Source organism: Hyaena hyaena, unplaced genomic scaffold (assembly GCF_003009895.1).
Source record: "Hyaena hyaena isolate Hyena2069 unplaced genomic scaffold, ASM300989v1 scaffold_281, whole genome shotgun sequence".
Lineage (NCBI taxonomy): Eukaryota > Metazoa > Chordata > Mammalia > Carnivora > Hyaenidae > Hyaena > Hyaena hyaena.
The window spans coordinates 177764-204867 of NW_024080914.1; the positions used below are offsets into that span (position 1 = coordinate 177764).

At 56.3% G+C, this 27104-nt stretch overlaps 2 protein-coding genes across 2 annotated transcripts; one reads left to right on the forward strand and one right to left on the reverse strand.

Moving 5' to 3' along the window:
* Nucleotides 1-119: 119 nt before the first annotated feature.
* On the reverse strand, nucleotides 120-11980 carry NDUFS2 (NADH:ubiquinone oxidoreductase core subunit S2). The gene is made up of 14 exons (XM_039246483.1): nucleotides 11866-11980; nucleotides 10957-11063; nucleotides 6576-6766; nucleotides 4514-4634; nucleotides 4252-4364; nucleotides 3912-3986; nucleotides 3683-3760; nucleotides 3459-3544; nucleotides 2888-3007; nucleotides 1369-1498; nucleotides 1005-1100; nucleotides 737-820; nucleotides 536-593; nucleotides 120-343 (listed from the first exon to the last, which is right to left on the reverse strand). The coding sequence occupies exons 1-14, from the start codon at nucleotides 11958-11960 to the stop codon at nucleotides 306-308; spliced, it is 1392 nt and encodes a 463-aa protein (XP_039102414.1). The 5' UTR covers nucleotides 11961-11980; the 3' UTR covers nucleotides 120-305.
* Nucleotides 11981-14522: 2542 nt separating this feature from the next.
* On the forward strand, nucleotides 14523-23255 carry ADAMTS4 (ADAM metallopeptidase with thrombospondin type 1 motif 4). Its single transcript, XM_039246499.1, has 9 exons — nucleotides 14523-16255; nucleotides 17389-17712; nucleotides 17976-18108; nucleotides 18646-18816; nucleotides 19536-19822; nucleotides 19934-20120; nucleotides 20368-20543; nucleotides 21360-21535; nucleotides 22055-23255. Exons 1-9 carry the CDS (start codon nucleotides 15608-15610, stop codon nucleotides 22479-22481), a joined length of 2529 nt encoding a protein of 842 aa, XP_039102430.1. The 5' UTR covers nucleotides 14523-15607; the 3' UTR covers nucleotides 22482-23255.
* The last annotated feature ends 3849 nt before the right edge of the window (nucleotides 23256-27104 follow it).

Below are 27104 nucleotides of genomic sequence, written 5' to 3' on the forward strand. Positions count from 1 at the left end.
CAGGAAAAACTGCTAAGAACTGAGTGTCAGAGAGAAGTGGAGGGTTGATGAACATTTCTCGAGTTTACCAGCAAAGGGAAAGACAGGAGGTACTGAGGAAGACATTCCAGGAGTTTGGGCACCAGGGCCGGGAGGCGGCTAATTTATTATAATTTCTCCTTTTCTAGTACATGCACGGAGAGCCTGACGGTGAAGTGTTCACGCACGTGTACACACACGCATACACACACAGAGTCCCTTTCCAGCGACGGCCCGGCTCCCAGGAGGAAGCAGACAGGCAGGGAGATCAAACGCTACTCCCCTGCTCACCGATCCACTTCTCCGAACACAATATCTTGGGTACCTGAGAGATCAATGGGAGGAGGAAAAAAGCAGTGTTACCCAAAAATCCAGCACCCATCACTGTGCCCAGGGGATTGAGGATTTGGGTCCATGCCCATGGTCTACGCTGAACAGGAAGTGTCCGGCTTCTGTCCCCGGTTAGAGTACCGGACCCCCTCGCCTACGACATCTCTGCTACAGACAGGCCTCGTACCTATGATGGCAACGACATCCGCCAGCATGTGGCCCTTCGACATCTTGTCCAGACCGGCCTGGAGAGATCGAGATGGCCACAGTGTTAGGCAAGATTAGCAGGGTGGGGGGGCGAAGGAAGGAAAGTTCGTGAAAACCTCAACCAGGGTCGAGAATTACAGACCCATTTACTGGAGAGTGAGTCACTGGGGTTGGTTCTTACCAGGTGGGCAAAACCAGGAGCCTTGATCTTGCACCGGTAGGGGCGGCTGCTGCCGTCGGACACCAGGTACACCCCGAACTCCCCCTGTTCAAGGAAGAAGGGTCGCTGCCTCCGTTAACGGGAAGAAGGCTCTTCTCTGCCAAGAAAACCTCCCAATTCGCCCACGGGTCCTCCCCCTCGTTGGCGACCAAGCACCTGCTGGGGCATCTGTCTCCGGTCCCCCCCACCCCGTGCACAGACAGCCTGGTCCTTCCCTGTCTCCTCTCACCTTAGGAGCCTCGATGGCGGTGTACGTGGCCCCCGGAGGGACCTGGTAGCCCTCTGTATACAGCTTAAAGTGATGGATCAGTGACTCCATGGAAGTCTGGTAAGATGAAAAGGGAGCATTGGTGAGCCGAGCCAAAGGTCTGCCGGGCCTTCCCCAGCACAGAAAACCTCCTCTGGCCTTGGGGAGGCTAAAGCCGACACGGTGAGCGAGCAGGGAAGACCCAGAGGGAAAGGGGAGGCTAGGGGAGCTTATGACTCCTACGGCGAATTCTTTCAAAAAGGAAACGTGACAGGTAGGATGTCATCTGAGGCTACTCCTCCCTGGCGGGCGGCCCTGTTCCCCTTGCCCTCTCCCCAGGGCCCACCTTCATCTCTGCTCGCTTAGGCGGAGACACTTTGGCGTCATCGACCTTGATCTCCCCAGGAGGCATCTTGTTGAGACACTGCAAGATGATTCGAAGGGACTGGCGCATCTCCTCCACCCGACACAGGTACCTGAAGTGGAGGAGACAGGCTCAGAGCGAGAGGGGGCTGGTCAGGGCATCAGACGGGGAGGCCGGGAGGGACGCCCGGGGCTGACCCAAAAAACGCTGGCTGCCTTTCCCCTTCCTCTTTTCTCCTGGCGCGGCGTCTCTGCTTGGCCTGGCCCCCGAGGAAAACCTACAGTCTTCTGGGTCTGGTTTTGGCTCCTGCCCCATGTCCCCTCCTGATCTTCCCAGACCGTGCCCTGTACCACTTCCCTCTTTAACTACTCTCTTGGCCACTTCTTGGACCATGGAACGGGTAAGGGTCAAATCGACTCACAAAGAAAACAGAAGCAGATCTTTTCAGGGTCAGCAAACAAGAATGGAATGTGACTCTTAGAATCTGGTGGGAAGAGCCCTGGGTCGGGAGGGTTCTAGTCCCAACCACCACTAACAGGATAATCCCGGGCTGATCACTCACTTGTACGCCTCAGCTTCCTCAGCTGTAAAATGCAGCCAAGACTAGTCCATCTAAGACGTGAGGATTGGGGCGCCTGGGTGGTTCAGTCGGTTGGGCGTCCAACTTCAGCTAGGGTCATGATCTCGTGGCTCGTGGGTTCGAGCGCCACTAGGGGCTCTGTGCTGACAGCTCAGAGGCCAGAGCCTGGTTCGGATTCTGTGTCTACCTCTCTCTCTGCCCCTCCCCTGCTCAAGCTCTGTCTCTCTCTCCCTCAAAAATAATGGGGTGCCTGGGTGGCTCAGTCAGTTGGGCGGCTCAGTCAGTTGGGCGGCCGACTTCAGCTTGGGTCATAATCTCACGGTTTGTGGGTTCAAGCCCCGTGTCGGGCTCTGTGCTGACAGCTCAGAACCTGGAGCCTGTTTCAGATTCTGTGTCTCTCTCTCTCTCTGACCCTCCCCTGCTCATGCTGCCTCTCTCTCTCTCAGAAATAAAACAAACAAAAAAATTTTTCAAATAAATAAGTACATGTTAAAAAAAATCTAAGTCATGAGAATAAATAAAGGCAAAATAAGGGGGCGCCTGGGTGGCTTAGTCGGTTAAGCGTCCGACTTTCGCTTAGGTCATGATCTCGCAGTTCGTGGGTTCGAGCCCCGCGTCGGGCTCTGTGCTGACGGCCAGCTCAGAGCCTGGAGCCTGTTTCAGTCTGTGACTCCCTCTCTCTCTGACCCTCCCCTGCTCACGCTCTCTCTCTCCTAGAAATAAATAAAATATTTAAAAAAAAAACAAAAACAAAAAAAAAAGGCAAAATAAGATGCACCCACATGAAAGTGCTTCAAAAAACCACCTTGTTTAACAGACACAAGAGCTCCGATATAGGAAAATATGGGAATAAAGAAAGTAGAAAAGGAAAGTCAGACAGGGGAAAGAGCTGGGAAACGAGCTGAAAGGAAATGGCCTCACCTATCATAGCAGTCCCCTCGAGAGCCAATAGGCACATCAAAGTCCACCTGGTCGTAAACGTCATAGGGCTGGGTCTTCCGCAGGTCCCACTGGATGCCTGAGCCACGGAGCATCACACCGCTATGGAGTATGATGGGGACATGGGTCATTGTCCACAAAACCAAAAGAGGAGGCTCACTTTCCTCCTCAGTCTCCCCTTTCCCTCCCCCACAGTTTGGGCACGCACAGGATGCCAGAGCACAGCGGGGAAGGTGCCACGCCTTCCCAAAGCCAAGATACCAGGCAGGAACTGCCCCGTGTCCGAGAAGTCTTTTTTGTTTTTTGTTTTTGTATTTAAAAAATTTTGTTAAGTACTTATTTTGAGAGAGAACGAGAAAGAGCGTGTGCAAAAGAACAGGGAAGGGGCAGAGAGAGAGGAGATCCCAAGCAGGCTCCGCGCCGTCAGCACAGAGCCCAACATGGGGCTCGAACTCACAGACCATGAGATCAGGACTGGAGCCAAAGTCGGGTTGGCCGCTGAGCTGACTGAGCCCCCCCAGGCGCCCCCTAAGGACAGAAGTCAGTCCTCCACCTAAATCCATAGTTCAGGGCGTCTTCGGCTGTCACAACCCCGATGTCAACTGTCCGGTTTTTCCAGATCCTGTTGTTGGTCAGCATCTATTGATCAAGAAAACTAGTGTGTGAACTCCCCGGCCTCCCTCCAAACGCCTCTGGATTTCTTTACAACCAGGGACCAAAACTCACAAGACTTTTTGAGGGGAAACAAGGGACTTTTCCCACCAGCTCCTCTCTTACCTCTTCCAGCTCATCAATCCGAAGAGAGAAGTTCTTAGAAAACTCATAAATGTCATCCATAAGCCCAAGGGGTAGGTCCTGGAGGCCAAATGGAGAAGGACGGAGTATGCTCAGCCTCCCCGCCCCAACGTCCAGGGCTGGAGTTTCCGTCAGCCAGGGCTGCCCTCCAGTGGCCACGGACGATACAGGCATGGACGGAAAGTTCAAGAAGGCAGGGGAGTCCACTCACCTGATGCACACCTCCTGGCCGGACGTAGGCAGCATGCATCCGAGCCCCAGACACGCGCTCATAGAATTCAAACATCTAGACAGGACACACTGGGAATTAATGACACAGTCCCCAGGGCCCCTAAGTCCACCAACACTGTGGCCCACTCCCCTGCCCTCTGCCTTCGTGCGCCCAACCAAGCCCCCCTGACGCCGAGTCCCGGAAGAGTACGGCCCCCGTTCAATGCACCTTCTTCCTCCACGCGCTCTGCGTCCGGTCTCCTTTTCATCTCTTGGCCCCGTTGTACCTCCTCCGCTTCCTGTGCCTCCCTGCCTGGCCCACCCTTTCCTCCCCCTCTTACCTTCTCCCTCTCTTCAAACATCCAGAAGAAAGGGGTCATAGCCCCAATGTCCAGGGCGTGTGTGGTCACAGCCATAATGTGGTTCAAAAGCCGTGTGATTTCTCCAAACAGCACTGCCGAGGGAGGAAGACCAGGGGATCGCTGCGGACGCGGGCTCTGCACACTACGCCCGGGTTCAACGCTGCCACGATGGGAACGGCGGGGGAAGGGCACCATGCCGTGCCCCCGGGGGGGCCACCCAAAGGAGACGGGGGGGGGGTACCTCGGATCCACTGGGCCCGGGGCGGAGGCTGGATATTAAGCAGCTTTTCCACAGCCAGTGAATAGGCCTGCTCGTTACACATCATGGACACATAGTCTAGCCGGTCAAAGTACGGAAGGGCCTGGGAGAAAGGAGGAAGCCGGGTCACACCTAACAGGCCGGGAGCCCTCGGGCTGCCTGCCCAAAGCCCTCCGTGGGCAGCGGGTCAGTGCTGCGGAAGCCTTCCGGTCTCAGGAGCTAAACGTGGCGGTATCCGACATCCAACAGTACGCTGGGAAGGGTCTACAAGTCAGATCCTTTTTTTTTCTTTTTAACGTTTTATTTATTTCTGAGAGAGAGACAGACAAAGTGATCAGGGGAGGGTCAGAGAGAGAGGGAGACACAGAATCTGAAATAGGCTCCAGGCTCTGAGCTGGTTGTCGGCACAGAGCCCGACGCGGGGCTCGAACCCACGATCCGTGAGATCATGACCTGAGCCGAAGTCGGACGCTTAACCGACCTAGCCACCCGGGCACCCCAACAAGTCCAATCCTGAAGGGGTGGAAGGGACCCTGGTTTGCTGTGTGTGCCAATTTCTACGGGGAAGATGCTCAAGCAGGGCCAGCTTTCAGCTACCAACATTACACAACTGAGCGTAGCGCGGGCCAGGGCACCGGGGCCATACAGACTATTTCTGTCAGGCACAGACAATGACATAACTTAGGAGCACAGAGGCGCCAAGTAAGAAAGTGATGAGCTTTGAGTACTTCTTACCTCAGCTTCTGATATTATTTATTAAATCATGAGCCAATGGGGCGCCTGGGTGGCTCAGTCGTTTGAGTGTCCGGCTTCGGCTCAGGTCATGATCTCACGGTTCATGAGTTCGAGCCCCGCATCAGGCTCTGTGATGACAGCTCAGAGCCTGGAGCCTGTCCTCAGATTCCGTGTCTCCCTCTCTCCCTCTGACCCTCCCGTGCCCATGCTGTCTCTCTCTCTCTCTCAAAAATAAATAAAATATTAAAAAAATTTTTTTAAAAAGTCGTGAGCCAAGATAATTTTTAGTCATGGCTGTGTTTAACGACTGGCTCACAAAACTCCCAAAAACCTTAACACTCTGTTCCCGCGAGCCGGCTGGAGTGGCACAGCACAGCCAAGGCTGCTCCGGCCCACGACTCCGTCAGAGTGACTGGGTGAGTGAGAGACCTCAGGGGGATGGGGCGCCTACAAGGACGGGACCGGCTGGCGGGAACGGTCGGGGAGAAACGGTTCTTTCCCCAGGTCACCACGAAAGCGAAGTCCAGCTGTCTGCTCGACCGGCTACGGCTTCCAGGAAGGAGGCGGGGCTGAGACGCCCCTCTCGGGGACAGCCAGTTCTTGTCCTGATGTCACTGTGACGCGGGTTAGTGCTGCACGGTTTAGCTCCACGGTCTCTGGGACCAGACACCATCAGAGCCTGGACTCTCGGGGGCAGTACATTCTAGTCAGCTGGCTCCGTCCTAACCCCGTCACCCTCTGTCATCAAGCCCTCTCGTGACACCAGGACAAAACTTTCGGATGCTTACCCCGGCTGCAATGCCTTCAAACCTGACCCTCACTGCTGGGGTCACACGGCTCTCCAAGAGTACGGCACGCTGCCACGAACTCCCTCCCGGTCACTCTGACTCACTGAGAGTTTGGAAAACAAACTTAGACAGCCGGAAGACACAAGAATCGGCTGTTCGGCCCAGGGAACTGACGTCTCTCTCCGCTTTCCCTGCCCCCAGGGACAGAGGCTTTGACGTACGAGTCTGACAGAAGAGCGGGGAAACTGAGGCATCAGAGAAAGGGTAAAGGGGGCAGCCAAAAGTCCGCCGGAGAAAAGCTGGGGCTGTAGTTCCGGCTCCAACGCATTTCTGCTGGATAAACCAAATCTGGATGCATTTCAGTCAAACATCCCTTGCCACGTCCGTCCGTCCTCCCAACCAAAACTGTCCTTGTGTCCTCAACACCCTCCTCCCCAGGGGCTTTGGGGGCAGCGAACTGGCAAAGCCCCAGGCTACGGCACCCCCGGGGCCCGCCAGCAGGCCCCCGTCTGCCCGCACACCTGCAGGTAGGTCTTGTATTCGATGAGCTTCTCAGTGCCTCGGTGCAGCAGCCCGATGTGGGGGTCACACTTTCGCACCATCTCCCCACTCAACTCCATCACTAGTCGCAGGACGCCATGGGCTGCTGGGTGCTGGGGCCCGAAGTTCAGCGTCAGGTTTGTCACCATTGTGTCCTTGGGAGGGTCCACATCTGAGGAGTGGGACACAGTTCAGTGCCATTTGGTAAGTCCCCGGAGACAGCAAGGAGTTAGCCTCTCCCTGGAGACCTTCCATCTCGCCAATCTGCACCTTGTTAATTTCCTAATTGCCAACAAAACCAGGAAGGAGACCAGAACGTGGGAAAACAGGAAGGGAGACCTAAATTTTCTGATGAGGGGGACCAAGCACAACCTTACTCTTTCTTTCTCTCTTTTCTTATACATTTTTTTAAAGTTTATTTATTTTTAGAGAGAGAGAGAAAGCAAGAGTGAGGGAGGAGCAGAGAGAGAATCCCAAGCAGGCTCCACGCTGCCAGCACAGAGCCTGATGTGGGGCTTGAACTCACAAACTGTGAGATCACAATCTGAGCCCAAATCAAGAGTTGGACACTTAACCAACTGAGCCACCCCAGTGCCCCTAACCTCGCTCTTTCCAAGTCTCCCAGAGTCCTTTTTTTTTTTTTAATGTTTCTTTATTTGAAAGAGAGAGAGAGCGTGAGCGAGCACGAGCAGGGGAGGGGGAAAGAGAGAGGGAGACATAGAATCCAAAGCAAGCTCCAGGCTCCAAGTTGTCAGCACAGAGTCTGACACGGGGCTTGAACTCATGAAATGCGAGATCATGACTTGAGCCGAAGTCAGATGCTTAACGGACTGGGCCACCCAGGCGCCCCCCCCCCCGCCCCGAGACTTTTTAAAAGATGATAATACTGATAATACTTAGAGAGCCCTTACTATGCAGCAACTACTATGCTACGCACTTCACTAATTTTAATTAACTTAACTCCCCCTAATAACCATACAAGTAGTAGGTACTATCATTACCCTTATTTTGTTAGGGAAGCTGAGGCCAGAGAGGGCAAATGATTTCTCAGAGAGCCAGCAAGTGGCAGAGCCAGGAGTTAGCTCAGCTTTTTTTTTTTTTTTTTTAGTTTGTTTATTTTGAGGGAAAGAGAGAGAAGAGGAAGAGACAGAGAATCCCACGCTGTCAGCGCAGAGCCTGACACAGGGCTCAATGTCACGAACTATGAGATCACGACCTGAGATGAAATCAAGAGTCAGATCCTCAAACAACTGAGCCACCCAGGCACCCCTCAGGTTCACAGCCTTAGCCACTCTGATACCCTGCCTTCACCCTATTTGATGAATGCCCAATCAGGAAATGAATGCTTGATTCTTACTACTACTGAATGACAGTTGTTACCCTCAAAAAGCATACCATATAATTTGGGAAATAAGTACATGTGAGAAACTAGCAACGGAGTTACCAAGTGGCTCAGCTGTTAAGTATTTAAAGGAAGGAAAAAATACTGTGAAGACGTCGTGAAGGCAGGATCTGAAATGGTTCTCAAATACAGGGAATAAGAGGTGCCTGGGTGGCTCAGTTGGCTAAGCGTCCAGCTTTGACTCAGGTCATGATCTCACGGTTTGTAAGTTCAAGCCCCGCGTCAGGCTCTAGGCTGACAGCTCAGAGTCTGGAACTTGCTTCAAATTCTGTGTGTGTGTGTCTCTCTCTCTGCCCTCCCCTGCTCACTCACTGTCTCTCAAAAATAAATAAATGTTAAAAAAAAAATTTTGGGAGGGGGCGCCTGGGTGGCTCAGTTGGTTGAGTGTCCGACTTCGGCTCAGGTCAGGATCTTGCGGTTCGTGGGTTCAAGCCCCACATCAGGCTCTGTTCTGACGACTAGCTCGGAGCCTGGAGCCTGCTTCAGATTCTGTGTCTTCCTCTCTCTCTGACCTTCCCCTGCTCATGCTGTCTCTCTCTCTCTCTCAGAAATAATAAATAAAACATTAAAAAAATTAAAAAAAATTTAATACAGGGAATGATTCATATAGGTAGAGAGAGGTTTATGTATACAATGGAATACTACATGGCAATGAAAAAGAATCTGGCCATTTGTAGCAATGTGGATGGAACTCGAGGGTGTTATGCTAAGTGAAATAAGTCAGGCAAAGAAGGACAGATACCATATGTCTTCACTCATAAGTGGACCAGGAGAGACTTAACAGAGGACCATGGGGGAGGAAAAGGGGGGAAAAACAGTTAAGGAGAGAGAGGAGGCAAACCATAAGAGACTCTTAAATACTGAGAACTGAGGGCTGATGAGGGGGTGGGGGAGAGGAGAAATGGGTGATGGGCATGGAGGAGGGCATTTGTTGGGATGAGCACTGGGTGTTATACGGAAACCAACTTAACAATAAACTATATTAAAAAAAATAGGTAGAAGAGCATCCCAGGCTATGGAATCAACAAAGGTCAAATCTCAGAAATAAGGAAGTATAAGGGGCGCCTGGGTGGCTCAGTCAGTTGAGTCTGACTTCAGCTCAAGTCACGATCTCGCAATTTTTGAGTTCTAGTCCTGCATCGGGCTCTGTGCTGACAGCTCGGAGCCTGGAGCCTGCTTCAGATTCTGTGTCTCCCTCTCTCTCTGCCCTTCTCCTGCTCATGCTCTATCTCTCAAAAAATAAACAGTAAAAAAAAAAAAAAGAAAAAGAAAAAAAGAAAATAAGGAAGTATCTGTGAAACTCTTATCTACCAAGAGACAAAAGATTAGTGCTGGCAGGAAGTAGGGGTACTGGTTCAATTATCAATATTGTTAATGACAATATTTACGAGGAACTTACCATGTGCTGGCCACTACGTTAACTGGTTCACGCTATGATCTCATTGAATCCTCACAGATTATGAAATAGGCACTTTACTCGCTGGTAAATGGAGAGCTGAGGCTTGAAAGCAGAGCTTAACTTCTCAACCAGAATTCTCCACGATGGGCTTTGGAGTCACACAGACCCAAGTGCAAATCCAACTCTGTGTCCTCGATCAAGTTTTAATCTCCCTGCACCATCATTTCCTCCAAAGCGGTACAATATTAGCATCATTCCCACAGAGCTCTTGCAAGGACTAAGTGAAGTAACTCACACAAAACACCTGACACATGGTAAGCACTCAGCTCCTGTTACTGTTACAGTTTTGAAAAGTAACTGAAGTGCCTTTAAAGGTTTCTGAGCAAGAGAATGAATGCCATGCTAAAATGATGCTTTGCGAAGATGAGGGTGATTACGTTCCCCAGGATAGCTGTAGGGGGACCAGATCAGTGGCAGGAACCCAGTGAAGAGACCCCTGAATAATTAATGTCTGAAACAAAAACAGATCTGATCATGGGACGCCTGGGTGGCTTAGTCGGTTAAGCGTCCGACTTTCGCTTAGGTCATGATCTCGCAGTTCGTGGGTTCGGACCCCGCGTCGGGCTCTGTGCTGACTACCAGCTCAGAGCCTGGAGCCTATTTCAGAGTCTGTATCTCCCTCTCTCTCTGACCCTCCCCTGCTCATGCTGTCTCTCTCTCTCTCTCCTAGAAATAAATAAAAATATTAAAAAAAAAAGATCTGATCAAGAATAGGGAAAACAATGATCTGATATGTAACGTTATAAAAAAGTCTGCATGCATAATTTGGTGACTTATTGGACTTAAGGAGGACAAGAGAGAAAAAAGAGCCAAAGAGGACTGAAAAGTTTCAGTCCTGAGAGATTAGAAGAATGGGGGTACCATTGATCAAAATCAAAAAGTCACAAAGAAGAGCTTTTTTTTTTTTAGTATTTTTATTTATTTCTAGGAGAGAAAAAGACAGCGTGAGCAGGGGAGGGTCAGAGAGAGAGGGAGTCACAGACTGAAACAGGCTCCAGGCTCTGAGCTGGCAGTCAGCACAGAGCCCGACGCGGGGCTCGAACCCACGAACCGCGAGATCATGACCTAAGCGAAAGTCGGACGCTTAACCGACTAAGCCACCCAGGCGCCCCATGGAAGAACTACTTTTGATGGGGGGAAAAATGCTTTGAAGCCAGAAAGATTTCATTTGAGTACCAGTGGAGAAAACCACCATGGCCACTAAGGGAGACGGAAAATATACTGGAGCTCTGGAAAAAGCTGCAGCGAAAAATATAAATCTGGAAGGGACCTTCAAGGGTTGACTGGGACCTACTCTTTCGTCTCCTGGAATGTTCCCCTTTTCCTTCTCTCCTTGACAAATACCGTCACTGTTACACTATCGCTGTTACTATGCCTGCTGCATTGCGAGTAAAAGCAGCAAAAGGTTGGGGGCTCAAACTTGACGGAGAGCTCAGGAGCACATAGACGTCAGCTCGGGGCAGGGGTGGGTGTGAGCTGGGACGGGGCTCTGGGAACTCACCATTCCAGGGTGGAGGCTTCCAGTGGGCTGTTTCCTTGGTGGGGTACATGACAGCTCCCCCAAACTGCTCTGCCCATTCCATATCTGGCTGCCATTGCCGAGCACCTCTAGGGAGTTAAAGACAGATCCTAGACACAGGGCCTCAACCGTGCGGGCTTCCTCTGATCCCATTCACTCTCCGGTGGGCCCAGGGACGTGTCTGCGATTCTCCAAAGCCTAGTGACTGACACACAGCACTGCTGAGGCAGAACGAGCTGGAACTCCAGAAGTGCCATTCCTATGAACAACCTAATTCCTGGTCACCCCTGAGCACGCAAGCTTAGGGATCCTAATTCCTTCAACTTCTCATCATACTCTTCTTTCCACCTTGGTGAATATGAACGCAAGAAAGGTGTTTCTTCAAGGTCAAAGACTAAGCAGTGTGTGATGCCTGTGTATGGGGGGAGGGGGCATGCCGGCTTCTCTCGCAGCCCAGGTTAAGACCTGAGTGACGCCCTAGGACTAACCTGGGGACAAGGGAGGTGTCTTGGTTTGTGTTCCTCCTTTATCTCCAGCAAGAGTGCGTCCCTCTTCCCGTCTAACGAGACTTTGCATCCGCCGCACGCCCCCCGCGAGGAGGTTCGAGGGGAAGGCAGCAAGGCATAAGAGGAAGGTGACACTATCACTAACGTTCAAGGGCAGGGTCTCCCCTCCGCTGAGTTCACCCCAGGCAGAACGAGCACGAGACCCTCTCTCCTCCCTCGGCCAGAGCGGGCGCTCTGAGGCTCGAGACAGAAGGCCTGGGCGAGGGGTCACCGGCCTGGGTCATTCTTTGCTAGCGGGAGGGGGGGCCACAGGGCCCGTGGAGACCCCAGACCCGAGAAACCCTGGCCTCGGGGGCTGCGCGCCGAGGGCTGCCCGGAGTCTCACCTGCTGGGCTGCACCGACAGCCGGGCCCCGGCCCCGGCCCGCAGCGCCTGGGCCGCGGCGCCCCGGAGGCTGCGCAGAGCCCTCAGCGCCGCCATCTTGCCCCGCCGCGGACTGCGGGAAGGAGAACGGGCGGAAGTGCCTCCTGAGCGCCGCCCTCGCGGGCTTCCCGCCCATTGGCGCCACGGGGCCGCCCTCTTGGAAGCTGGCGGCGTCGCAGGCGCCAGCCGACTACATCCGGGTTCTGCGCCAGGGGTTCACCTTCGCTCTCAGAGCGGCGGCGCGGCGCGGTCGTGTTCGCGGCTCGTGGCTGAGTCGCCGAGGCGGGAGTCGGAGAGGCTTGCGGCTCCCGCGGGACCCTCTGCGTGCGCCCTGCCCGCCCGCCCGGGGGCTTCCCTGCGCCTCGCCGGGGCCGCCCCCTGCCCGAGCCCCCTCCCGGTGGCGGCTCGTGAACCCGGCCCTCCCGGGGCAGCCCCAAGCTTTGCCAAGAGATTCGGAGCGGGGAAAGCCAGCTAATTTCCAGACGGCCTAGATGGGTTAGGGAAGAGGGGGCCCAAGCGGGGCTGGGCGGGCCTGCGAGCTCCCGCCAAACCAAAATGAAAAAAACGAGGAGGACGCCAAGGCCACCAGCATTGGAGCGGGGTGCTGGGTGTGTGTAGGAGCCACCTCAGCCAAGAGGAGGAGGGGAGGTCCCCTCTGGGTGACCCTGATATCTGCCAGGCTTCCAGAAACTACAGAGTGACAGACCCAGGATGCGCCCTGAGAGATGCCCCATACCCCCACTTAACATGCTGGGGGGGAGGGGTCAGCCCCTTTTTCCCTCCAGTCTTTCGGACCCCGCCTTAGTCCTGGCCAATGGCGACGGCATAGAGATCCAGTCCCACCAGGAGTCCGATCCCAGTTCTGGATGGAACAAGCAAAGCGTTTTTGCAGCCTTGGAGGCTAGTTCTGTTCTCTCCTGCAGCCTCCAAACCCAGCTCCAACTGGGCCACCCGCTGAGTTTGCACACCCCTCCCACTCTGAGCATGGAAAGAGGCCTTCCCCAAAGCTCTGTCCCCCCACCCCCACCCCCCAGGGTCCCTGAGACAGCCCACCAGCAGTGCAGCAGGGTGGGGCAGACGACCAGGAAAGTGGCAGAGACAGGGAATTCTTAGCTGTAGAGAAAGAGCCAGACTTCTAGCCTGGGAGTTGACCTAATGGGAACCATACCAAAGGGTGGGGCCATATCCCTGGCTGTGGGAAATGACTGGGGGGGGGAGACTAGGCAGCCCCCACAGCCAGGCAGAGGCTCTGCCTCCCTCATTGCCCCCACCTTTTCCCTGGGCCTTCTCTCCCGTGTAGCTGGAACACAATGAGGGGGCAGGGTGATGGGGAACTGCATTTTTTTTTTTTACCCTTACCCAGCCCCGGGAGAAGTCAGGGTAGAGTCTGGGCTGCTTGGCCTTGGAGGCAAGTGGAGCTGGGACCCGGGTGAGGGCTCCTGGGGGGCTACCTAGGACACTGCATCTTTTGTGCCTTCTCCCTGCAGCCGACACCCCCACACACTGCTGCTGTGACTCTAAGGCCCTTTGTCTTTCATTGCTTAGTCACCCCCTTTGTCCTCATCTCAGATGGGGGGTGGAGAGGGGCAGTAAGAGTCCTCTGGTGATGGCTCCTCCAGCCCCTGCCCCTTCTGGTCTCCTGTCCTTTGTCTGACTCCTGCAGCCCCAACCCCCTCAGACGCTAGTCAGGGCGTGTGGTGGGTGATTCGGGAAGTGGTGGGCACCAGGACAGGTATTAGTGACCTGAGCAGGAAGGGAGGGGGAAAGGAAGTATTCTGGTGGATATGATCTGGGAGACAGGAGGTGACAAGGCACGAGTGGATGGAGGCATGGGGGCGGGGGCAGGTGATCTGCCTCTGGGAAAGGAAAGGGCCTGCTGACTGCATTCTCTTTCCTGGGGATATCCTGGGGAAAGGAGTGGCCATAGCATGGGGTGGGCAGAAATTGCCCCTATTTCTGTACCCTTTACTTCCTTGCCTCCTGAGTCCACCCCCAAGACCTCTTTGCTGAGTTCTCTCTGGTCTAGAACCACTTCCTTCAAATACTACCTCTTCTTCCCCAGGCACTCTCCCCACCCCAAGCACTGGGTTCCCGTTTCTCCCAGTACCCTAATTTCCCTAGATACACAGTGCTGCCTCCACCCTCTCCATGTCCCACGGGGAAGGAGAAAGAAAAGATTACTAGATATTCCAGGAACAATTGCGTTCCCGGGGCAATGAGAGGCCAAAGGAGGGAGCCAGGTGGGGGGATTCCCTAGGATGGAGTGACTGACTTTCGGTGCTTCTGGGCTCCTGGGAGAGCAAGCCTTTCTGTGCTGGGGGCTGGCTGACTTGAGGCGAGGGGAGGGTTTAGGGCAGTTGGGAGCGGGCAGGAACAGGGCCAAGAGCCTGGGGGAAGCTACTGGGAGCTGGGCCAGGGAACTGGGGAGTCAGGAAGTGGGGAGGGGGAGCCCTGGGGGGAATGGAGGCGGAATGGCTGTTCCGGGCTTGGGAGGGGGTGGGTAGTGGGTGGGTAGTGGTAACTCAGGAATGGGGGAGCCTGAGGGAGAGAGGGAGTGTTAAAGGAGAGGAGGGGCCACCCTGGATCCTCCTTCTATAAAAGGAAAAGTCCTTAACCTCTCCTGCCTTATCCTCTGCCTGCTCCACATGCCCATTCCAAGCCGACTCATCCTACTTTGGGGCAGTAAATTCCCTGACGGCTGTCTCCTCGCCTGCCCCTTCTCCCTGTGGCCGCCTCTTCCGTCTCCCACTGTTTGTTCCCATCCTGAGCCAAGGCCGGCCACCTCCTTTCTCCGTTCTGCCCTCCTGGTGCTTCCTTACCTGTTCCCCACTGTCCTTCCCCTGGGCAGCTCACTCAGTTGCCTCAGCCCTGGAAACCAGCCTCTAGGGGCAAAGGGCAGCTCAGGAGGGAGCCCTGAGAAAAGGGAGGCCATGCCAGATTAGAGAATGGGAGCACGAATTCTCCCGGGACCATGGCCTTTCTGTGCGTGTTGACCAGGCCCTTTCCCTGACTTCCTACCCCTCCTGGGGCTCTGTCCCACCAAAAAGGGAAAGAGACAGCTGAGAGCCGACTGTGGGGTTTGGGGAAAGGCTATGTCATCAGCTGGCCCAGTGCCTGTGATCCATCCGGCTGCTAGAGATTCCCCTCCCCTGGGCAAGTCCCATTTTTTTTTTTTAAAGGAAAACAAAAACTAGGATTTTTGGGAAGCAATGAGACACCCATCTCCACCAACCGAGCTCCTGTCTGAATGGCTTATAGCTCAGCCAATCGCGGAAGCTCGGGATGCTTAAAAGAGCTGGCGCGGAGAGAGGCTGGGAAGAACCCGCAGGGAGACCCACAGACACATAGACACGGGAGAGGAGGAGAGACAGAGACAAAGGCACAGAGGCAAAGCCAGACAGTCTGAGGGAGCACAGAAGGAGAAGCCCGAGAAGCTGCAGAAGACACGGGCAGGGACAGACAAAGACACAGGAGAGGAGGGGGTGTGAGAGGAGAGTTTGGAGGAGCCAGGCGCCTCTCCTAAGCCTGAGGGCCAAGTTTTCTCCGTCTCCTCTGAACGTCCCCGGCCCCTCTGAAAACTCTGCCTCTGACCTTGGCACCAGTCCGAGCCCCCGGGGCTGCAGAGAGGAGCTTTCCAAAGCCAGGGCGGGGAGAACTTGGTGCCCAGACGGCCTCAGTCCCTCCCAGCTGCAGCCACCAAGGCCATGTCCAGGACGGACCGGCATCCCAGGAGGGGCTTGGCGGGGTGCTGGCCGTGGGGAATCCGACCCCGCCTGCTGCAATCCACTGCACCCATCTCCCGGCTGGTGGGGCGGCTGCCGCTGCTGCCACGGCTGCTACTGCTGGCCTCCCTCCTGCCCTCAGCCCGGCCGGCCAGCCCCCTCCCCCGGGAGGAGGAGATCGTGTTTCCAGAGAAGCTCAATGGCAGCATCCTGCCAGGTGTGAGCACCCCGGCCAGGCTTCTGTACCGCTTGCCAGCTTTCGGGGAAACGCTGCTACTAGAGCTGGAGCAGGACCCCGGCGTGCGGGTCGAGGGGCTGACGGTGCAGTACCTGGGCCAAGCACCTGAGCTGCTGGCAGGAGCAGAGCCGGGCACCTACCTCACCGGCACCATCAACGGAGATCCAGAGTCAGTGGCATCTCTGCACTGGGACGGGGGAGCCCTGTTAGGGGTGCTGCAGTATCGGGGGACCGAGCTCCACATCCAGCCTCTGGAGGGAGGCACCCCTAACTCTGCCGGGGGGCCCGGGGCTCACATCCTACGCCGGAAGAGTCCTGCCAGCGGCCAGGGCCCCATGTGCAACGTCAAGGCTCCCCCCCGGAACCCCAGCCCCAGCCCCCGCCGAGCCAAGGTAGGCAGCCTCGGAGTCTGTGTCCTCTAGCGTCTTCCCGCCATGTCTGTCCTACTGACCCCCATTCACGCTCTCTCCACCCACTTCCACTGCTGGCCGCTCTGCTTCTTCCCTGCCTTCTGCCGGCCTCTCCCCTTTCCACCACCAGCCTCCTTTCTTGGGAAGGCTCTGGCTTCTCCCTGCCCCAACCCTCCTCCTGGCCAGACTGCTGATCCCACCCGAGGAGGGTTCTCGGGGTTCTGCGCCGGGCGTGACCTCCCTCCCCTCGGGCCACCCCAACCCCGCTTGGCCACAGCACTCTACCGGCACCGTCTCCGGCGCTAAGGCTGTCCTGACGGCCCCTTGGCCTTGATTCTTTCCCGTGCACCAAATTTGATTTTTGCCCCCACCACCAGCTCTAAAGGAGTGAGGTCTGAAGCCCAACGGATTGGCCTCTGGCTTCTGGTGCTGCCTTCACAGCAGTTCTGGCAAAGCGCAAACTAGGGCAGAAGTGGATGAGGAGGAAAGGCGTCCCGTCCCGGACCTGCTCAGTCCCCTTCCCGCACTGGGGACTGACTGCAAGGCCGCCCGAGGCTCCATCCTTCCCTCCCTCCCTCCCACGGCCGGCCTCCCCCTTCTTCCCTCCCTCCCTCCCTCGCTTTAATCCAGACCAGCCGCTCTCTCCCTCCACACCCGCCACGCTGAGATCTGGCCCCGGCCCTAGCTGCTGACTGAATTGTTCCTCCAACCACACAGGGCAGACACGTTGCAGCCCGGCCCTCCAGCTCCAGTCCTGCGGGCCCCCGCGCACTCAGGCCTGGGGGACCCCAGAGCCCCTCCCAGAGGCAGTCCCAGCTGCCATTCACCTCTGGGGCTCACGCAGCCCTGGGACGTGGCATCCCCATCTCCCCCCCTTCTCAGAACCAACAGCTGATTTCTCAGAGTTACCGCAAAAGCCCTGGGACTTGGGGCGTTGGGGGAGGGCCCAAGCGAGACCCGTCGAGAATCCCGTGGGGCACGTGTGGGGGTATGTGGTGTAGGCCGCTGGCTCTGCGGAGTTCCAGACCCAGGAAGTACGGGAGTGTAGAGGCGGGGAAAGGATCCGTGGGCCTGGGAGGCTATTTCAGGATGCGCCCCTCTCTCTTTCCACCCAGCGCTTTGCTTCACTGAGTAGATTCGTGGAGACTCTGGTCGTGGCCGATGACAAGATGGCAGCATTTCACGGCGCGGGGCTGAAGCGCTACCTGCTGACCGTGATGGCAGCCGCGGCCAAGGCCTTCAAGCACCCAAGCATCCGCAACCCTGTCAGCTTGGTGGTGACGCGGCTCGTGATTCTGGGGCCAGGCGAGGAGGGGCCCCAAGTGGGGCCCAGTGCCGCCCAGACCCTGCGCAGCTTCTGCGCCTGGCAGCAAGGGCTCAACACCCCTGAGGACTCGGACCCGGACCACTTTGACACGGCCATTCTGTTCACCCGGCAGGTGAGCCCCCCCGCCCCCGCCGTCAGCCCCCCAGGCCGCGTGCTGCACAGCTCCCCAAGGAGCAGCACTGCGGAAACAGCAACGTAAATGGCGCCCCCGGAGTCACACAACACGGCGCCCTGGCCGCAGCCACACTGCCGACGCCTTCCTGGCCCCGACAGGGCTGGGCGCCCAGGGCCCGGGGCCCCCACTAACCTAGGTCTCATCCCGACGGGCCCCGGCGTCTTGGCCCCTCATGCGTCTTCTGTGGGCCCTCTCCGCAGGACCTGTGTGGGGTCTCTACTTGTGACACGCTGGGCATGGCTGATGTGGGCACCGTGTGTGACCCGGCTCGGAGCTGTGCTATCGTGGAGGATGATGGGCTCCAGTCAGCCTTCACTGCTGCTCATGAACTGGGTAATGTGGGGCAGTGGGGCACCCCGGATGAAGGAGAGAGGTAGCAGCGCTGGGGACAGGGGACAGCGAGCTCGCTAGAATGCAAATAGGGGTCACAAGGTCTTCCTTCCTCCACCCTGGCCCGAGGCCCAGGGCCTTTATCCTTCTCTGCTGTGGATGTAGACAAACATTTAGATTTTTCTATTAAGTGAGATAGTGTGTGGAAACTTACTGTGAACTGTGTGTGTGTTTAGAGACGGCACGATATCGAGAGAGATACTATTCATGAGAGTCAGTGACAGAATGTTGGGAATGTTGGCTCCAAGGAAAAGTGGGTAGGGAAGTGCCCTGAGTGTGTTTAGGGGGAAGGGGAGACAGAGCAATGGGAACTCCATACTGAGGAACCTGGAGCACCAGAGGGAGGCGGGGGGGGCCGCTGTGGGATAGGGAGTGGATCTGACCATCCACAGCCGGAACCAGGCTGATCAGGGGCTTGAAGCCCCCCTGAGGACACAGGGCTGGGACCCTGGGATCCTAAACAGGCCTCTGCTCTCACAGGCCACGTCTTCAACATGCTCCATGACAACTCAAAGCCGTGTGTGGGTCTGAATGGGCCCGGCAGTGCCTCGCGCCACGTCATGGCCCCTGTGATGGCTCACGTGGACCCCGAGGAGCCCTGGTCCCCCTGCAGTGCCCGCTTCATCACTGACTTCCTGGACAATGGCTATGGTGAGCAGATGGCTCTCCCCGCTCTCTGTGCAGCGCTGCTCCCCACCCCCACCCCCACCATACTCTCTCTTCTGCTGCGTTCTGCATGGGCCAAGTCAACTCCCTCAAATGTATTTCCTCTGCAGTGTGGGACGGGGTGAGAAATGCTTCTGTCTTTGTGCGGTTCCCACTTCCTCTAGAATAAATAGCACAGCCAAGGGAGGCAACTTTTGGTGCGGTAGAATTAGATCTGACCTTTTAAGGGTCAGCCCCCTTCACCCTAAAGCGGGCTCACCGTGAAGCGGGGGACTGCCTGTCACTTGAGGGGAGCAAGCGTGGTGGCTGGCTGCTGCCCAGCAGGTAGCTGATAAGAAGCAGACTCCAGAGCGCTGTAGTTGGTTAGAGCAGGTAGGAAGACTTAGTGCTTTGGGCTCCTTTCCTGATGCTGTTCTTTAGATGTGCGGGGACGTGTGACTGCGTCCACGTGGCTGACCTGTGTAACACAGGCGCAGTGATGGTAGCCACCCCGTCGGTTAAACATGAGCGCGTCAGTCTGGCATTTAGCCAACGCTCATCCCATAACAAGCGCCCAGTCGATTGTATCTGCTGCCGAAAGCTTTCTCCAGCCTCGGATTTGGATTCTAGGCTCCCTCAGGCCACAGGGAGTCCAAGCTTTCAGCCAGCACTCTAGAGCGTACCCTGAGCCCACTGCTGACTTCCTATCCCTACCCCCTTCCCAGGGCACTGTCTCCTAGACAAGCCAGAGGCGCCCCTGCATCTGCCCGTGACTTTCCCCGGCAAGGACTATGATGCTGATCGCCAGTGCCAGCTGACCTTCGGGCCTGACTCACGCCATTGTCCGCAGCTGCCGCCGCCCTGTGCTGCCCTCTGGTGCTCTGGCCACCTCAACGGCCATGCCATGTGCCAGACGAAGCATTCCCCCTGGGCGGATGGCACCCCCTGCGGCCTGGCGCAGGCCTGCATGGGTGGCCGCTGCCTCCACATGGACCAGCTTCAGGACTTCAATGTGAGGGCCCAGGGCAGGGGTGCAGCGGGGTGGGGGGTGGGGGGGAGTGGGCACCCGCCCCGAGCCCAGGACAGCCTACTCATCGCACCTGTCCGGGCCGTGCCTCCGCAGGTCCCGCAGGCTGGAGGCTGGGGTCCCTGGGGATCGTGGGGCGGCTGCTCTCGGAGCTGCGGGGGCGGCGTCCAGTTCTCCTCGCGGGACTGCACGCGGCCCGTCCCCCGCAACGGCGGCAAGTACTGTGAGGGCCGCCGGACCCGCTTCCGTTCCTGCAACACCCAGGACTGCCCAACGGGGTCAGGTGAGGAGTGGGAGGGACAGGGGCCTTTAGGCGGGGACGGTAGAGCTGAGGTGGTGGCCCCTTGAGCGGAGGGAGTGTCCCCTGCTGTCGAGGGGAGAGACTTCACCCTTCAGGAACCTTCTCTGGCAGTCTGTGGGCGGAGAGAGGTGCCACGCGGTCTGGAGGTCTGAGAAGCCTAGGTGGAAGGGCTCACACGGGACGTGGTAAGGAGGAAAGGGGACCCTGACCCGCCGTCTTACCCCCACAGCACTGACCTTCCGCGAAGAGCAGTGTGCCGCCTACAACCACCGCACCGACCTCTTCAAGAGCTTTCCGGGGCCCATGGACTGGGTGCCGCGCTACACGGGGGTGGCCCCCCGGGACCAGTGCAAGCTCACCTGCCAGGCCCGCGCGCTGGGCTACTACTACGTGCTGGAGCCACGGGTAAGTGCGCTCACTGCCTTCCCGCCGCCCCCATACTTTCGGATGAAAGTTCCCCCAGAGCGGCCCGTTGCTGCTGTTCCCGCAGCCAAGCCGGGCCAGCCTGGGCCCCATCAGACTCAGCTGTCCCTGGGTATTTGGGAAACAAGCCTCACGCTCTAGATGAGTTTCCCGGAGTTTCCTTTCCTCTCCCTTCCCATCTCCCCGAGCTCTACTTCGTGAGAAGGGGTGTGGCCTTTTGGGCAAGTCTTTGCCCCCCCCTTTCCTTGGGCTCCTCTCTGACTTACAGGGGTGGCCGCCTTCAGCTCGCAGATGGCCAGTCCGTCACTGGACGGGCCTTTTGGAGACAGCGGCGCCTAGAGAGTTCTCGGCCCTACCCTGGGGAAAATTCTTGCGCGTCAGCCGCCCCCTAGCGTCCACGTGGGGCACTGCCATTGAGGGTTAGGGCTGACCTTGAGACTCAGACGTGCAGTGTCCCGCAGCGTTGTCTGCTTCCCAGCCGGCTAGTCTTTGCACAGTGTCTTCATCCTTCTAAAACCTCTGTGTCCCGTCTCTAGAAACCTCAAATAGTGCTTGTGAGATTTATATTCTTGTTTACAAAGCACTCAGCGCTGTGTCTGACTCGTCGTGAGTATTCTGTAAGTGGTGGGTTTTTGAGTTACTGTTGTCGCTGCGCTGATCACCCCTTACAGCGGCTGGGCTCACGCCACACCCCGTCTCCGTCCCCTCCAACCCAGCCTTCACGATGGGCCCTTCCTGGTGGACTACGGGTCTTGTCGGGCTCACCGGTCCCTCCTGACTTTGTACTGTTCTTGTCAGGTGGTAGACGGGACTCCGTGTTCCCCGGACAGCTCCTCCGTCTGTGTCCAGGGCCGCTGCATCCATGCTGGCTGTGACCGTGTCATTGGCTCCAAAAAGAAGTTTGACAAGTGCATGGTGTGCGGTGGGGATGGCTCTAGCTGCAAAAAGCAGTCTGGCTCCTTCAGAAAATTCAGGTTCATCCACTGTTTATTTCCTCCCCTCTGGCCCCTGGGGACGCAAGGGTGAACTTAACGCGGCTCCTCCTCCCAAAGAGCTTACTGTCTAGTGGGGGAGACAGATGAGTAACCAGGCATGGAGCACAGTGTCGCACCTGTTCCACAGGTGGCAGCCTGGGCTGCCGTCGGCGCCCTGGCTGGCATCAGGGAAGGCTTCCCCAAGAGGTGACTTGCTCCTGGAGGGAGAGTGGGAATTGGAGCAGCATCAAAGCGGTGGGCTTCGAAGGCCCCCTCCGTGAGGGGGCACCAGATGCAAAGGTCTAGAGAGAAGAGGGAGGCAGGCACACTTGTATGTAGCTCAGATCTGCAGCTCTGTGAGACTCTCCGGTCTCAGCTCTGGGCAGGCTCCTTACACAGTTTTAGGGGGACAGCCCTCTTCACCCGCGCAGTCGCACCGACGGCCGTACAAACACCGCTCAGAAAGGCTGGAGGGATGCGGGAAGATGTTGAGCTCTCCCGTCTCTTCCTTCCACGCAGGTACGGGTACAACAACGTGGTCACTATCCCCGCGGGGGCCACTCACATCCTCGTCCGGCAGCAGGGGCCCCCCGGTCTCCGGAGCCTCTACCTGGCCCTGAAACTGCAGGACGGCTCCTACGCCCTCAACGGTGAATACACGCTGATGCCCTCTCCCACGGACGTGGTGCTGCCCGGGGCCGTCAGTCTGCGCTACAGCGGGGCCACCGCAGCCTCTGAGACGCTGTCGGGCCACGGGCCGCTGGCCCAGCCCTTAACGCTGCAGGTCCTGGTGGCCGGCAACCCCCAGAATGCTCGCCTCCGGTACAGCTTCTTTGTGGCCCAGCCGGCCCCTTCCACGCCGCGCCCCGCGCCCCAGGACTGGCTGCACCGCAAGGCACAGATCCTGGAGATTCTGCGGCGGCGCCCCTGGGCCGGCAGGAAATAACCTCACCGTCCCCGCTGCCCTCTGTGGGCACCGGGGCCTCGGACTGATCGGGAGAGAGAGGGGGCCTCTGTGGCAGCCTGTGAGGCCTGCCCTCCTCCCCTGCCCTGATGCGCAGGCTGGCCCTGCCCTGGTGTCCTGCCCTGGACGGCAGTGACGGGTGGTGAATGGCAGGGCTGGGGACAGTCCCCGCGTCGAAACCGCCCCCCTCCACCCTGCTGGTCACAGGAGGGAGGGGCAAGCCGGGGGCGGCAGTTGTATTTATTTAGTATTTATTCACTTTTATTTAGCACCAGGGAAAGGGATGAGGGCTAGGGTCCTGGGCAAACTGACTTCCGCCCCTCATAACCCTCACCCCGGCTAGGAAATCCAGGGTGGTGGTGATAGGCATAAGTGCTCTGTGTGTGTGTGTGTGTGTGTGTGTGTGTGTGTGCGCGCGCGCGCGTGCGTGTGTGTGTGCGTGCGTGCGCGTGTGCGTGTGTGTGCACGTGTTCACGTATAAGGTACATCCTGCCCTGCTTTCTTCTCCCGGAATTTTTTCTGGGAGAGGAAGAGACGAGGGGAGGATAGGCCTTCAGGGAGTAAGGGATTATCATATTTTTAAAATATATATTGAATTCTGCTATTTATGTGCTCCTTTGGGAGTCAGACAGACATGGGCTTGCACCCTGGCTCCACACCTCTGAACGTTGTTTCCTCAGTTGCCAATAATAATACCTCCCTCGGAAGTTGTTGTGAGGACTAAGTCATGTAAATAAAGATCTAGCATAAAGCTTGGCGCTGGGTTAAGTGCTCCGCAGTGGTGCCCACTGCTGCGCCAGTCAGTGTCGCCAGTCAGTGTCGCCAGTCAGTGTCGCCACCTCTCTGCCTGCCTCCAGTGCCCGGGGGCTTGAAGGTGACGGAGACCACATCAGCGGTGCCCACCCTCGGGCCCCAGGCCACGCTACTCTGGTGGGCAGAAAGCAGTCTGGATCTCTGGTTGCTGGAGAAGCCCAGTCAATGGAGACTAGTAAACACTTGGCCCCAGGCACACTTGATCAGAAGAAGGCGAGAAGGTGCAAAGAAAACAAGAACCACTCTGTCCACACAGACAGGCACTTAGAATTAAGAGGCCCCAGTTGGGTCTGGTGGGGATGCCGTTGTAGGAAGAGCACTGGAGATGGAGTCCGTGGGTCTGAATGTGCGCTGGGGTTCAGTGCCTTACTAGCTAGTGGTGGGGAAGTCGCGGATGCTGAGCCTTTCCAAGGCTCACGCGTGTCACATCCCCACCCGGTTGTTCTGGAAACAAATGATAACAATAGTTTCAAAACAGTAAAGGCTGAACCAGGTGAGAGGTTACCCTTATGACTACCGAGCGATTAGGACTGGGGCCCCCAGAATCAGCTGGAGTAAACACAGCAGACTTCTCTGAAGATGTGAGGGTAGAACAGAATTTAATAAAGAGAGCAAGACATAGTTTGGTAAGGGAGAGTCCAGAGGGCAAGAAGAATGGCGGGGAGGCGGGTCTGGGGGGCGGGTATCCAGGTGTTCCCTGGAGGCAGACCACTTGAGGGGCATAGGGTACCAGACATAGCTCTACTTTTCCTTCTGAGCAGGTGACCTCGCTTAAGAAAGAATCTGGACACCCCTGTGTGTGTCGTGAAGGACACAGGGTTGGAAAAGGGCGGAGGGTGGATCCTGTAAGAATGGCAGCAGCGAGACTGCTAGGGACCTGGGAAGGGACTGGATGCCGAGGCGAGGGGGGAACCCTGGTGAAAGAAGCCCCTGAAGTGGGGGTGGAAGAGGGAAGGTTGGGGAAGGAGATGTGCTTCCCTCTGCCCTGCACTGCTCGGGGTATGGCGTGGGGCTGGGGGCTGGGGCCGGCCATGGACCTGGTGGTGGTTGCGTGTGATGTGCTCCCTGGGGCCAAGTTTTGCTCACCAAGTTCTGTACCAGGCAGTGCCTTACGCAGCACTCCGTACCTTATACCGCCCAGCTCGGCACCTCCTCCCCCGGCAGCAGCCCAAACTGGGCCTCCACCCTCACTTCTCCCTGGTGTGCCTTCCCTAACCCCCTCCACCCCCCATCGTACTTAGCTCCTGGCTCTCCCTCCCTTCCTTCTTCCACCCATACTGGAGGAGGTATAAACAGGAGACTGAGACAAGGTCAGAGTGATCTTCAGCCGTGTCACGTAGTTAGCAAAGTGGGACCACGGACGCAAAGGTTACAGATCTTAGTCCTACGCGCAAAGGTTACAGATCTTAGTCCTACGCGCTCACAGTGCCATAGGCAGAGCTCTGTGCGAAGTCCACGCGAGGCCCAAACACAAACGGTGCGTGACCGAAGGGGCTCTCTGCATCGGGCCCAGGGTGCCTGCTGCCCACCCCCCCAAACAGAAACAACGGGATGATACACACTGCGTCGTAAGGGCCAGATAACCCATACAGAGACCGAGCCCAGGCTCAATGGGCTGTGAGGATTAAGGAGGCGGAGTCTCAGGCTGGGCGGATCATGCTGATGCCTTCTCCCTTTCCATAGTGCTCATGCTACTTCGCACTTTGTAAATCACCTTCATTCGTGGGATCTAAACAGGAAGCTCTTCCCTCACTGAGTAAGGTTCTGACTGGCATAAAGAAATGTTTCCCAGGGGGCGCACGGATGTCTCAGTCGGTTGAGCGTCTGACTCCAACTCAGGTCCGTGATCTTGTGGTTTGTGAGTTCAAGCCCCGCATCGGGCTTGCTGCTGTCCGCACAGACCGTGGAGCCTGCTTCGGATCCTCTGTCCCACCCCTCCCCGGCTTGTTCTCTCTTTCTCAAAAATAAATAAAACATTAAAAAAAAATTTTTTTTTTAATTTACGAAATTTTTCCCAGAAAGGGAATGCGTTTAGTGGCCACGTCTGTGATTGGGTGGGCGCGAAGGAGGAAGACTAAGAGAACCAGGTCCTCAAGAGCTCTCAAAGAGAAGTAAAGGGCATCACAGTCCTCAATCCCAGGCGAGACCTGACCCCTTTCTGGAACACTCTTCTCCGTACCACCCTTCCCATACCTTGGCAATGGACTCCGCCTAATGCCCCCCTCAGGGGTCCAATAAGTTCTCGCCAAGCATGGGAGGGATTCATACCTTCTTAGAAGAGCCAGGATGAACTCTTGTCTCTCCAGTCTGCCTACTTACAGTCTTCTTGGGCCTGTGCTGGGGTGTGGGCGAGTAATCAGGAGGAGAAACAGGAATAACAGGAAGTTGTGTTGTGAACACTGAGACAGTTCAAGCATCTGGTCTTAGAGGGGAAAAGAGAGAACAACAATGAGCAGAAGAAAGGGGTCCGTGACTGTGAGGGGACAGCAGCGAGTGCCCCATCCCTGGAGAAGTTCAAGCAGCACTCGGACAACCACTTTATAGGATGGTAAGCATTGTGCGTGTGTGTTTGGGGTGGGGGTGGGGGGATGTTGAACAATAACTGTGAGCCGAGCCAGTTTCTTAAGGCTCTTTCTGCTCCTCAGATTCTCCACTTCTGTGTTAAAGCAGAGGAAATCTGGGCATCGGTCCAGACACGAGTTTTGTGGTGGGGGGTGGGAAAGCCAGGTTTCTTGGATGGGCGGCTCACACACGCTTCTAGTCCGTCCCCAGCCCTGCTTCTTTAATCCTCACGTAGTAGTACGGTATTTCACCTTCCAAAATACCAGATTGACAGTAAGTGACAAAACCCAGCAGCTCATTGGTCAGGCCTTGTGGGGGAAGAAAGGGGACAAAAGTGGAATTCAATGTATTAACATTTTATTGGCTAAAAGGATGCTTCTGAACCAATTGAATACTTTCCCCATTGACTGTTGCTAGAGGGGTAAGCCAAAATCAGCAGCAGCAAGGCTCAACCAGCTGACAGCTGAGGGAAACCACCAGTTCTAAAAATGCTCAGAGGAAGGCCAAGGGGGGGAGTAGAGGAGGGGGGTAGGAGGTGGTGTCAGAGGGGAATTACTGAACAATTTCCCCAGAAAGGACCTCATATAGGGACAGGCCCAGAGGACTTAAGTAGCCTTCGGAAGGAAAGGGAGGAGAGGAAACGTGTTTAAGACATCCCTCAAGGTGTTTGGGAAACTAGCAACTGGCCCTACAAATCCAGTAACACACCAGCACACAAACAGTGACACATCCTGAGGTTGGCCTGTCCAATGTCACAGAGATGTACCAGCACATTCTCTCGGTAATGTGGATGTGTAGAAGCACTGAGAAGCCGCAAATATGAGAATTTTGGTCTGAAAGTGGGTCAGAGGAACAGAGGGAAATATATTAATTGAAATACAGCTTCCTAAGGAGAATTGACTGTTGGTCTCATTCGTTTGTTCGATAAATAAGCCATTGGATTATAAACTGGAGTCAAACTCATGCTCTCACGGTGTCTGGAAAGCACACAGATATCTGGAGTCCGACTGAATCTAAGCTTTGCTACTTACATGTAATGATGTGATCTTAAATTCCTTGATCTCTGTGGTCCTCAGTTTCTTGATCTGTAAAATGGATATTACTACTACCTGCCTTATGGAGAGGTGGTCATAACTTAAGAATATAATGGTGTAGGGGTGCCTGAGAGGCTCAGTCATTAAGCGTTTGACTCAATTTCAGCTCAGGTCATGTGGGTTCGAGTCCTGCCTG